Genomic DNA, 13,202 nt, shown 5'->3' with positions numbered 1-13,202 from the left:
CAATGGAACTGATCTATCTACAATCCTGCCAGCCCCCTGTGGCACAATGGGTTAAACCCTTATGCTGGCAGGACTGAAGACCGACAGGTCAGAGGTTCGAATCTGGGACAGTGCAGATGAGCTTCCTCTGTCAGCTCCAGTTCCTTATGCGGGGACATGAGAGCAGCCATCCACAAGGATGGTAAAAACATCAAAACATCCAGGCGTCCCCTGGGCAATGTCCTTGCAGATGCCCAATTCTCTCACACCAGAAGCGACTTGCAGTTTCTCAAGTCGCTCCTGACACAAAAAATATATAAAATGCCAGCCCTGTCTCTTTAGAGGAGGTTTTAAGTTCAGATTCATCATCCCATGGAGCCTGATTCATTTCACACTTCAATAAGGAGGTGTTTGGAGCTCTTGAGGAAGGCAAACAATGACAACCATTGGCTACAATGGCATGAAAAGCCCGTTTCTTTCCCATTAACCGCTGCCAAATGGCGACGACTTCCTTCCTCCGCAGCCTTTGGGCGTCTGAAATGTGTCACCCGCCTGAAATTGATATCTTTGTCATTTTTTAAAAAGGGCTCTGAAACGCGAAGCAGGAGAGGGCCGAGGTCCTGCGAGAACCCACTGGATCCCCCCTCCAAAAAAACTCCAGGAGGATCGTGATTGCGGTGCCAAAGACCCAGTCCAGAAAGAGCCTTCGCCATTGAAACAAAACCTGCCTCTTTTATTTGTACATACAGTAGTGAAAGGGTCACATCTGAGAGCAAAACAGCCAGTCGCGCAACAGAACCTGAGAACTCTGCCAAATCTTCCTTCAACATAAGAACACTGACCGCCGGCCAGCAACCAACCCATGTTTCTGATTGCCTTTGCATCATCATCTTGGCCTGGAATAATCCAGAAGAAAGGCCTTTCGAACTCAGCACCCAAGAGACCTGCCAGGCCTTCTGGATTTTGGACTATCCCCCCCCCCCCCCGCCCCAAAATGGCTAGCTTTAACCCTACCGACTGTGCCTCTATTGTTTTGTATTATATATATATATATATATACCCCTGGTGTATATGGAAATAAAAGTTACCAAGAACAAGGTACCAGTGTTCGCGCTTTGGGTCCGGTTTTGAAATGGAAGCTTTCAATGTCCCAATATATTAGCTTCCTTCCCATCCAGGCCTTTCTAGGCTACTGGACTGCAAATCCCAGGATCCACCAGCAAGAAGGAAAGCTCCTACAAGGAGGGTTGGGGCCATCTGTAAAAGATGTAATTATGCCAAAGCTGTGCCCTTATTCCAGCACATGGAATTATACTGGCCTTTTGGCAGTCCAGACTGTCTCCAGCCAAAATGCCTGGGGATTCTGGGAGCTGGAGTCCACAATGTCTGGAGGTTGGGCAATTACTGAGGCAGAACGCCCTTATTAAGGGATACACACAGTATTTAACACAAGCAGTGCTATAATATTCACATTTATGGGCATTTTGACGTTTTGAGAAAACCACCCTGGGATTATTCTCATTGAAAGTGGCACTTTGGAGGCCTAAAGGCCACGGGATGAGAATGCTGGGCCTGGCACAAGACTTCAGCAGGAATTGCAGTTTGAAAAGGCCAGGTCTTTCTCTTTGACTTTTAGTGCACTGTGCATTGGTTGCTGTGCTCAAAGGTGCAAGGAGCCCCAACGTAAAAGGCACTTTGGTATGAAACAAAACAAATCAACATTTTTTCCACAACAGCGGACAGATGTTTCACATTTCTCACCTCTATCCCAACTACATTTGTGCACTGCATTCCCCGATACCTGGAGAATGTTGGGCATTATAGCACCAAAGAAATAACGTCCCCAGTGTCTGGGCGATGCATATAATCCAAGTGGAATCAAACTCTTACTTCTCAAAAGGCATCTAATGCAATGTGGGCTCTGGTTATCATTGAATTAGATGTCATTGGGGAGGTAAGAGTTCCGGTCCGCTCTGGGTTTCAGTCTGAATTCCACTGGAGGACAGCGGATGAGTCCCACCATCCTTTAAAGTTCAGACTAAAGCTTGGGGTGGATTTAACAGTACCAGTAACAACATGACCTCATGCTCCTGGAAGAACCTCAACCCAGAACATTGACCACGGGAAGAGGAACCTTGAATGGCGCCATGGTGGAGAACCGTGCCTCAGGGCCTATGCGGTGAAGACGGAGCGGACCTCGCTGAAGGGCCCCTCACGCCCGTAGATGTCCTTGGCCCGCATGGCAAAGTAGCACCAAGTAGAGGGGGGAAAGTCGGCCAGGGAGCAGGCCATGGAGAGCGAGACGGCCGGGATGCAGTGGGTCTCCCTCCAGGCAGAGAGGGTGCCCTTCTTGCTGTCTTCTTCTTGGCAGAGGAAGAGGTGGAAGCTCTCGACGGAGGCACAGAGGGGGTCTGGGTCCAGGACGCCCCACCGGAGGGCGATGCCTTTGGGCCGCTCCAGGCAGGCCACTGCCAGCGCCAGCTTCTGAGGAGGAAGGGTGCCCTGGAAGCACTCCACTGGGCCGGGATGGGAGTGGGCCTTTGGCAAGGGAGGCAGGCGGGAAAGGTGTCCTGGGCCCTGCGGGGTGGAAATGGGAGAGATCTGGTATGAAGAGCAGAGTACAGCACAGGCAGACTGGGCCCATCCCTTAGTAACACAGTATTTGTCCCTGGGTAATAAATGCTAGGGCTGGGCGGTTTCGTTCTTTAATTTCGTAATTCGTTATTGATTCGTATTTAAATTAGCTTACGATCCGATATTGAGCCATGCAGGAGCAACTAAAAATCGAAACGAATTTTTCAATTTATTTCGTAATTGTTTCGAAATCGTTTCGAAATTGTTTCGTTATTATTTCCGTATGTCTGGTTCAAGTTTTATAGTTGTTGTTTGTTTTATCAGTGATAAAAAAAATAAATTATCACACCAACAGTCAACAACAGAGGGAGAGGGAAGCTTCAGAAGTTCCCCCTGTCCCATTTGTAGGTTTTTTTTGCGTATTGCGCAATCGCATCCGCCATTAACGAATCAATTCGAAATTTACGAAATTTCGTAAATAACGAAATTTTTTAAAAGAAAAATTCGGAATTCTTTTTAAAAACGAAACGCAATGGACCCCCTAAAAACGAAACGAGTTTAGAAACAAATTTTTCCGTTGTTACCCAGCCCTAATAAATGCCATTTCCTAATTGGTTCTATCAATTAGGGGGGACGTCACCTACCTAATGTAATCTTCAAAACTACGTAAAACAAAACTTTAGGTACGAGCCTACTTTATATAAAAAAATTCTGATTCATACAATGGGTTTTATTAAGTTTTGAAAAAAAGGAAGTTATGCTGCTGCACCCTGTATATTAATATAATATAGAATTAATATATTACTGCTGTTGTACTGTGCTAATAATACAATATATTGTATACGCGATAATATTATAATGTAACACAATACAATACTAATAATAATACAATATAAGAATTGTAAATTTTATATTACATGTAATATTACTAATAATATTACAGTATAGTGGTGTAGTGCAATATAGTAAAATATAATACTAATATTGTGCTGTGCTAATAATATATTATTTATTATTATTTATTTACTATGCTTCTATACCGCCATTCTCAGTCTGAGGGCGACTCATGGCGGTTTACAAAAACAGCACAATTCGATGCCCACAACAGTACAAAAATAATTTAAACATTAAAAACATTTAACACAGGTAAAATTCATTGCAATTAACATCAGTAACACAATAAAAACCGTAAGTCCTCCGCATTTCATTACCAGTCATTATCCAGTCACGTTGTCCAACTGTTCCGAGATCAGCGTTTAATAGCTACACTGCGTTTGAAAAGGCCTGCTCATATAGCCATGTTTTAACTTTTTTGCGAAACGTTAAGAGGCTGGGGGTGGATCTAATGTCCCTGGGGAGGGCATTCCACAACCAAGGGGCCACTGCTGAGAAGGCCCTATCAATCATCCCCGCCAATTGAGCCTGTGAAAATGGCAGGGCCGAGAGCAGGGCCTCCCCAGAAGATCTTAAATTCCTAGAGGGTTTGTAAGGAGAGATACGTTCGGACAGGTAAGCAGGGCCAGAACCGTTTAGGGCTTCATAGGCTAAAGCCAGCACTTTGAATTGTGCTCGGTAGCAAATTAGCAGCCAGTGGAGCTGGCGCAACAGGGGAGTTGTATGCTCCCTGGGCACTGCTCCTGTTAGCAACCTGGCTGCCGGCCGTTGGACCATTTGGAGCTTTCAAACAGTCTTCAAAGGCAAACCCACGTAGAGAGTGTTGCAGTAGTCTATACGGGATGTAACCAGAGCATGGACCACTGTGGCCAAGTCAGACTTCCCAAGGAATAGTTGGTATCTTGGGTAGAGTAAGTTGTAAGGCTATTTGGTATCTCTAGCAGAGTAGGGTAACTTGCAGAAATATTTGGTGTCTACAGCAGCATAGAATAAACTGTAGGAATACTATTTGGTGTCTCCAGCAGAGCAGAGTGCGGTGGAAGTGGACTGGGCCCATAACCTAGAAAATATTGGGTATCCATAGAGCGGAGTGCAGCACAAGCATGCTTCATGTCAATAGGGTTTGCTCTTCTCCACAGCTGTATGTACCCACACAAAGGCCAAGAATGCCTTCCTCCTCCAAGTCGTACTGTGCTATTGTGGCTCTGGGAACCATTATGATGTTTCTGGCAGCCAGGAGTTAAGCTTTTAATAAGGGCAACCACTTATGCCGTGAAAAGGGAAAACCCGAGAGTGGCGTCTTTACTGTTCTGACACAGTCCCCTTGTGGCCACCCAGGGAAGCTCGCTCTCCGTCCACCATTCGTTCAGATTTGTTCTTGTTCTTGTCTAGTTCTCAAGGGAAGCTACCTTGCGGTTGCCACTGAGCTAGAATTGTATTACTCCTCTTTCATTGTCCATTGCCCCCAGGTCTCTGCCTGCATTGAGATTCCTCAATGCGGTGATTGTGGTGGCGCAATAGATTAAACCCTTGTGCCAGCTGGACTGCTGACCTGAAGGTTGCTGGTTTGAATCTGCAAGATGGGGTGAGCTCCTGTCTGTCAGTTCTAGCTTCCTGAGAGAAGCCTCCCAGCAGGATGATAACACATCCGGGCGTCCCCTGGACAACGTCTCTATAGACGGCCAATTCTCTCATGCCAGAAGCAATTTGCAGTATGTTCTCAAGTTGCTTCTGACACTTGAAAAAAAAAATCTCAAGTAACAGGAGAAACACCATCCCAGACAAAACAAAGCCCTGTGACTCTAACAGGCATCACTTCTCTACTCTGGTGTGGTTTTCATACACCTTTGGAAGAAGCCGGTGAAGCTTGGAAAGCTTGCATGGCATATTTTCAACGTTTTGGTTGTTAACCACGTTATGACTTTTTTGTGATTTTTATTAAACTATTTTTTTCTTATTTCATTTGAATATAAGTATTTATTATGTTATTATTTGTAAAGACATTCCCATAGTAATTAACACATAACTAATAATAATAATAATAATAATAATAATAATGCCTTTGAGCACCTCCTCCATAAGGGCCCTCAAGGTGGTTTATAACAATAACACAAAATACAAGGGGAATAAATGAGACGGTAGAAACAAACAAAATACATGTGTTCTCAAAGGCTTTCATGGCCGGAATTACTAGGTTGCTGTGTGTTTTCCGGGCTGTATGGCCATGTTCCAAAGCATTCCCTCCTGACGTTTCCCCCACATCTATGGCAGGCATTTTCAGAGGTTGTGAGGTCTGTTGGAAACTAGGCAAGTGAAGATTATATGTCTGTGGAATAATCTCCAGGGTATGAGAAAGAACTCTTGTCTGTTGGAGGCAGGTGTTGATGTTGCAATTAATCGCCTTGATTAGTATTGAATGGCCTTGCAGCTTCAAAGTCTGGCTGCTTCCTGCTTGGGGGAATACTTTATTGGGAGGTGTTAGCTGGCCCTTATTGTTTCATGTGTGGAATTCCCCTGTTTTTGAGTATTGTTCTTTATTTACTGTTATCATTTTAGAGTTTTTAAATACTGGTAGCAAAGATTTTGTTCATTTTCATGGATTCCTCCTTTCTGTTGAAATTGTCCACATGCTTGTGGATTTCAGTGGCTTCTCTGTGTAGTCGGACATGGTGGTTGTTAGAGTGGTCCAGCATTTATATATGCTGTGTCCAGGTCTGTTGGAGGCAAGTGTGAATGTTGCAATTGGCCAGCTTGATTAGCATCAAATGGCCTTGCAGCTTCAAAGCCTGGCTGCTACCTGTCAGGGGGGAATTCTTGGTTGGGAGGTGTTAGCTGGCCCTTATTTTTTCATGGCTGGTATTCCCCTGTTTTTGAGTATTGTTCTTTATTTACTGTTATGATTTTAGTTTTTAAATACTGGTAGCCAGATTTTGTTCATTTTCATGATTTCCTCCTTCCTGTTGAAATTGTCCACATGCTTGTATATTTCAGCGGCTTCTCTGTGTAGTCGGACATGGTGGTTGTTAGAGTGGTCCAGCATTTATATATGCTGTGTCCAGGTCTGTTGGAGGCAAGTGTGAATGTTGCAATTGGCCAGCTTGATTAGCATCAAATGGCCTTGGAATTCCACTGTTTTTTGAGTGTTACTTTTTATTTACTGTCCTGATTCCAGACAGGAAACAATCAGGGCCAGCTAACACCTCCGAACAAAGGATTCCCTCCCAAGCAGGAAGCAGCCAGGCTTTGAAGCTGCTATGCTATTCAATGCTAATCAAGCTGGCCAACAGTCACACCTGCCTCAAGCAGACAAGAGTTCTTTCTCCCACCCTGACATTCCACAGATATGTAAACCCCATTTGCCTAGTTTCTAAAAGACCTCACAACCTCTGAGGATGCCTTCCATAGAGAGGCAGGTGAAAGATAAGAAGATAATGCTTCTGGAACATGGCTATACAGCCCAGAAAAATCACAGCAACCCAAACAAAAGATAGCACAATTAACAGAAAATTAAAGGCACTGGAAACCTGGGAATATATATATCTTGTCTTCACTGTCCATATAAGAAAAAAAAAACCCACTAGAAGGAACTAACTATGGCAAGCATCACGATTATTGAAAGCAAAAGGGGTTACATTGCAACACCCGAGGCATAGTTGTGCTGTTATTACTGGGTTAGAATCCCTGCATAGTTTCCATTTTATTGGGCAGGGTATGCAGGGATTCTAACCCAGATCCATAACAGCACAACTATGCCTCGGGTTTTGCAAATTCAACCCTGAGAAGAGAAAGAGAATTACACATCTGAGTGTAAAAGATATGCATGTTCAAAAGGTTAGGTTTTCATCTTGGTGGCAACCTATTTCAATGTTTATTTCTCACCAGAGAATGTACCTGTTTGCTTTTAGAATGATTGATAACAACAACAACAACAGTTATTACTATTTTATGTGATCAATGTGAAGCCAGCCCCGGCCTCCAAATAGACATTTTTAAACCTTTTTAAAAAACTGAAATATATTATTAAATATTTATTTATTATTTGTTTACAGTATTTATATACGGCCTTTCTCACCCCTGGGGGGACTCAAAGCGGTTTACACATAAATAATGGCAAGATTCAATACCTTACGTTGGGCGCCGATACGATGCCAATACAAACAATTAAAATACTAAAACCACAATTAAACATATATCACAATTAAAACAATACATCAACAAGCATGAAAACAATAAAACAGTCTCGTCAGTCGAATTGCCGTTCTAGTCAATGCCCCTCTAAAATGCTATATACATCTACTGTCCGAAGGCCTGGTCCCAGAACCATGATTTAAATTTTTTTCTAAAAGCCAGGAGCGAGGGAGCGGATCTTGCCTCATTTGGGAGTGTGTTTACATACCCTTCTTTCATATACATAAGAATTTTTGTTGTTTCCATATTATCTAGTTCATTGTTTAGGGTAAAAGTAAAGATTTTCCCCTTGACATTAAGTCTAGTCGTGTCCGATTCTGGGGGTTGGTGTTCATCTCCATTTCTAAGCCAAAGAGCCGGCGTTGTCTGCAGACACCATCAAGGTCATGTGGCCAGCATGACTGTAAGGAACACTGTTACCTTCCTGCTGTAGCGGTACCTATTAATCTACTCACATTTGCATGTTTTTGAACTGCTAGGTTGGCAGAAGCTAGGCCTAGCAGTGGGAGCTCATTCTGCTCCCCGGATTCAAACTGCCAACCTTTCGGTCAGCAAGTTCAGCAGCTCAGCAGTTTAACCCACTGCACCGCTGGGGGATCCAGTTAATTGCGTACAATCTAATATAATAGATTAACCTTGTAAACATGAAGCCCCCATGTTGGAATTCTCTTTTCTTCCAGGAAATTTTCGAAAGGCTCCCAATCTTTTTTGAAAATTAAAGATTTTTGGGTGATTTTTGTATTTTAATGTCTGGCCTGAACGAGACTGGTATTGGTAAGCAGATTCCTACAAATAAACATCTATCATTGTGCTTTCCTCCAGATTTAAATACCTGGTTTGACGCCTCCAGCAAAGGCTGAAGAGGGTTCAACGTCTGAATCTCTTCTGTTGAATTTCTCCTTCCCTTTGCGTCTTCGTCTGTTGATACACAATCCATGAACATCACATTGGAGACTGTAGGCCACTTCCCATTCGCAGCATATTTGAATATCCCCCCCCCCCTTATTGAAATATTCCTTTTAGTAAAGTATCTTTGGGTTCTGATATTCTATGAGGCATTTATCATAATCATTGGAGCTCCCGGTGCTGCTAGGACTGCTGACCAAAAGGTCGGCAGTTTGAATCTGGGGAGTGGGCTAAGCTCCTGTCTGTCAGCTCCAGCTTTTCATGCGGGGACATAGGGTGGTAAAACATCTGGGCATCCCTGGGCAACGTCCTTGCAGACAGAAGCCACTTGCAGTTTCTCAAGTTGCTCCTGACACGAAAGATAAATAAATCATCATCACTGCCTTTCTTGATATGCCAGCTCCTCCCCACAATGGAGGGTCAGGACTTCTTCCAAATTATAATCCCAAAATCATCAAAACAGGAAAAGGCCACATTACATTTGAATTGGAGAATAAGACAAATGAGTCAGCGCTAATAGTAAATGATTGGACCAAAAAACCAAATAGTTCTGCTACCTTTGCGAAGCTTGTTGTCTTCTTCCGTGAGGTCGATGACGAAGAGATTCTGCAACGAGAAGTGAATGTGAATAAAACTGGAATCACTATTTCCAGGAAATGAAACCTGGAATTCCCTGGTCAAAATGGTCTCTGGTTAAGTTGCCCCTGGTCAAAATGGTCCCTGGTCAAAGTGGTGCCTGGTCAAAGTAGTCCCTGGACAAGTGGTTCCTGGTCAAGTGGTCCCTGGTCAAAGTAGTCCCTGGTCAAATGGTCCCTGGTGAACTGGTTCCTGGTTAAGTGGTCCCTGGTCAAAGTGGTGCCTGGTCAAAGTAGTCCCTGGACAAGTGGTCCCTGGTTAAGTGGTCCCTGGTCAAAGTAGTCCCTGTCTAAGTGGTTCCTGGTTAAGTGGTCCCTGGTCAAAGTAGTCCCTGGTTACGTGGACCCTGGTTAAATAGTCCCTGGTCAAAATGGTCTCTGGTTAATTTGCCCCTGGTCAAAATAGTCCCTGGTCAAAGTGGTCCCTAGTCAAAGTGGTCCCTGGTCAAGTGGTCCCTGGTCAAAGTGGTCCCTAGTCAAAGTGGTCCTTGGTCAAGTGGTCTCTGAGCAAAGTGGTCCCTGGTCAAAGTAGTCCCTGGTCAAATGGTCCCTGGTGAACTGGTTCCTGGTCAAGTGGTCCCTGGTCAAATGGTCCCTGGTTCCTGGTTCCTGGTTAAGTGGTCCCTGGTCAAAGTGGTGCCTGGTCAAAGTAGTCCCTGGACAAGTGGTTCCTGGTCAAGTGGTCCCTGGTTAAGTGGTCCCTGGTCAAAGTAGTCCCTGTCTAAGTGGTTCCTGGTTAAGTGGTCCCTGGTCAAAGTAGTCCCTGACCAAGTGGTCCCTGGTTACGTGGACCCTGGTTAAGTAGTCCCTGGTCAAAATGGTCTCTGGTTAAGTTGCTCCTGGTCAAAATGGTCCCTGGTCAAAGTGGTCCCTAGTCAAAGTGGTCCCTGGTCAAGTGGTCCCTGGTCAAAGTGGTCCCTAGTCAAAGTGGTCCTTGGTCAAGTGGTCCCTGAGCAAAGTGGTCCCTGGTCAAAGTAGTCCCTGGTCAAATGGTCCCTGGTGAACTGGTTCCTGGTCAAGTGGTCCCTGGTCAAATGGTCCCTGGTGAACTGGTTCCTGGTTAAGTGGTCCCTGGTCAAAGTGGTGCCTGGTCAAAGTAGTCCCTGGACAAGTGGTTCCTGCTCAAGTGGTCCCTGGTCAAAGTAGTCCCTGTCTAAGTGGTTCCTGGTCAAGTGGTCCCTGGTCAAAGTAGTCCCTGGTCAAGTGGTCCCTGGTTAAGTGGTCCCTGGTCAAAGTGGTTCTTGGTCAAGTGGTTCCTGGTCAAATTCATCCCTGGTCAAGTGGTCCTTGGTTAAGTGGTTCCTGGTCAAAGTAGTCCTTGGTCAAGTGGTCTCTGGCCAAAGTGATCCCTGGTCAAAGTGGTCCCTGGTCAAAAAAGGTTGGGAACCACTGTAATAAATGCATGACATAGGCTGCCAAAACGGTCTTGTAAAGCCAGAGCAGCACACATGGCTTGCTTGTTTGAGTCTATCCACCTATAATGCAGTTTCCCTCTTTTCCTCCTGCCTTCCATCTTACCATGATGGCCTTTTCAGTGGATCATCTCTTCGCAGTCTCAGTTTTGCCATCTCTTTTATCCCATCCAAGCATTTCAACCCCAAGTCACTTTCATTAAGGGACTGGAGAAAAGGATTCAAAGGCTGCTTTACACCAAAGCAAAGACAGGGAAAGTGGCGGGCGAGGGGTTTGGAAGCTGACCTTGGAGCTGCCTGGAGCTGCGGCAGAAACGTCCACATTGGCAGAGGTTTCCTTCTGCCCAACATCTGTAGAAACTGTACAGAAGAGGGATTTGGAAAGGCAAACAAGTCACAACGGCTTTCCGTGATGGATTTGGACGGGTAGCTAATACAGATGAGATACAAAAAATGGAGAAAACAGACAGCACGAACACAAACACTGATCCAGATGTAGCATGACTTCAAGCCCCAGTGTTCCTCACCAAGGGCTGATGGGAAAAGCAGTCCAACACAGCACTCTGACTGCATTACTTTTCTACTTGACATCACAAATATAGATTAATATATATGACCTAACCCTGGGTTTCCACCTTCCATGTGTGGAAGATAGCAAAGTCCGCTCACCTCATCCTCCAGTTATGCCTGCTTTTTATAAGAAGGAGGGAAGAAAAGAAAGAGGACGAGAAAAGGGAAGAGAACAACTGTAAACAAAACACAAAAGTTTAAATGGTTCCTTCCACTCAAATGAATGCAATTTTTAAAATTTATTTGTACCTGTAGGATTCACGGCTTGTGTGGCAGAGTTTTGGCTCACGTTGTCGTCCAGGCAAACCACATCATCTGATCTGGGAAGAAAACCCATTGGCATCAAGGCCCATAAAACAGAACACTCCCCTCCTTGTCTGAAGCTAACCAAGGCCTATTTATAGGCAGCCATAAATTCCTTTTACGCTTTGACGGGGACTGTCATGACATTGTGAAATTGTCCGTCATCTGCATAGAATATTCAAAGTACAAAAGCCAGGACCTGAAACTCAGGCATAGAGAGTAATAAAAAGATATCACTGAGCTATCTTTCTTGATCTCGCTTTGCAATTAAATGGGGGAAAAAAATAAAACCTCAATAGAATGAATAAATCAAAGCCATTGCTGTCAAGGCCTCCCCTGAAGATCTTTAAAGGCAAGCTCATACTGGAAGATATGGTCCATTCAAAGTTTGGGGCTTCAGCTCCCAAATAAATAATAAGAACAACAACAACAACAATATTGTGTAAAGGAAAAGAACCCAGGGAACACTGTCCCTCACTCCGGGAACTTGCCGGGACACTATTTGAGATCACCAGGAGTCCAAACAGTTAGTGCAAAACACAGGTTTATTTCTACTGATCAGTAAGAAAGGTGGACAGACAGCATACAATGCCGATCCCAAGCTGCCATGCCCTAACGGTGCAGCTAAGAAGCTTATATACCCTCTTGGCAACCATTTAGCAATCATATACAGTAATCATGTAGCAACCATGTACCCTGTGGTCGTCCACCGTGTACCCTGTGGTCATTCTGAAGCAATCATGAAGCAAGCACCCCTTGGTTAACATCCTGTTTGTTACAGGAGTCACACCATCACCAAATACAACATGCCCGCCCCAGGCACCTACATTATTTCCAAATATGGTACGCACACAGCATGTATGCCTGAAACACACAGTATCTCCAAATATGGCATACCCATCTGGCATACCCTCTCAATTGTAACAATAACAACACTACTATTATTACTATTATTATGATTATTATACTGACACAAAAATACAGTATGTCACATCAAACGAGATATATATGCTGGATTTCGTATCACAAAATCACAAGTCGAACACTTCCTGTTTAGGACTGTGTGATTTATTATTATTATTATTATTATTATTATTATTATTTGGTGGTGCATCAGGTTAAATTGCTGAGCTGCTGAATTTGCTGACCGAAAAGTTGGTGATTCAAGTCTGGGGAGCGGGGTGAGCTCCCACTGTTAGCCCCAGCTTCTGCCAACCTAACAGTTCGAAAACATGCAAATGTGAGTAAATTAATAGGTACCGATCCAGCAGGAAATAAATAGGTACCGATCCGACAAGGAAGGTAATGGCACTCCATGCAGTCATGCCGGCCACGTGACCTAGGTGTCTACGGACAACGGCAGCTCTTCCGCTTGGAAATGGAGATAAGCACCAACCCTCAGAGTTGGACATAACTAGACTTAATGTCAAGGGGAAACCTTTACCCTTCCCTAATAATACAACAATTATGTCATCATTGAGTCTCGGCCAATTCAACATAAAACGTGTGGCAGACACAAAAATGAAGTTTCTGGAGTAGAATAATTACTTTCAAAATCTGTTCAAACCAGGAATAGATTTTTTTAAATTTTGTTACATAATGTAATAATAATAATATGCCATGAAATAAATATAATAAGCCATGAAATAAATAATAATAATCTGCCTCCTCTGCAGCTCAAGGAGGGGTACAACAGGATTAAAACAGAGAGATATAAAGATTAAACTATTAAAATACATAT

General features: G+C 44.0%; 2 protein-coding genes across 4 annotated transcripts in view; one reads left to right on the top strand and one right to left on the bottom strand.

Annotated features, from left to right (window-relative positions):
• The window catches only part of LOC137095104 (epithelial membrane protein 2-like), a 37,026-nt gene extending 28,470 nt beyond the window's left edge, over positions 1 to 8,556 (top strand). The window contains exon 6 of one of the 2 annotated variants that reach the window (XM_067461361.1): positions 8,458 to 8,556. The gene's annotated coding sequence lies outside the window, so the exon portion shown is untranslated. Of the gene's footprint in view, positions 1 to 564; positions 1,079 to 8,457 lie in introns of those variants that run through there. The other variant, XM_067461360.1, reaches the window with a different exon arrangement.
• LOC132782096 (activating transcription factor 7-interacting protein 2) overlaps positions 685 to 13,202 on the bottom strand; it is a 29,411-nt gene continuing 16,893 nt past the window's right edge. Inside the window, exons 7-11 of one of the 2 annotated variants that reach the window (XM_060786768.2) lie at positions 11,408 to 11,478; positions 10,875 to 10,948; positions 9,099 to 9,147; positions 8,468 to 8,553; positions 685 to 2,556 (exon numbers count right to left, since the gene is read on the bottom strand). In XM_060786768.2, coding sequence (XP_060642751.2) covers positions 2,152 to 2,556; positions 8,468 to 8,553; positions 9,099 to 9,147; positions 10,875 to 10,948; positions 11,408 to 11,478 — 685 coding nt within the window. In that variant the 3' untranslated portion in view covers positions 685 to 2,151. The remainder of the gene's footprint in view (positions 2,557 to 8,467; positions 8,554 to 9,098; positions 9,148 to 10,874; positions 10,949 to 11,407; positions 11,479 to 13,202) is intronic. The other variant, XM_067461359.1, reaches the window with a different exon arrangement.

The sequence above is a fragment of the Anolis sagrei genome, chromosome Y (assembly GCF_037176765.1).
Source record: "Anolis sagrei isolate rAnoSag1 chromosome Y, rAnoSag1.mat, whole genome shotgun sequence".
Classification (NCBI taxonomy): domain Eukaryota; kingdom Metazoa; phylum Chordata; class Lepidosauria; order Squamata; family Dactyloidae; genus Anolis; species Anolis sagrei.
This window is presented reverse-complemented; position numbering and strand designations above follow the sequence as displayed.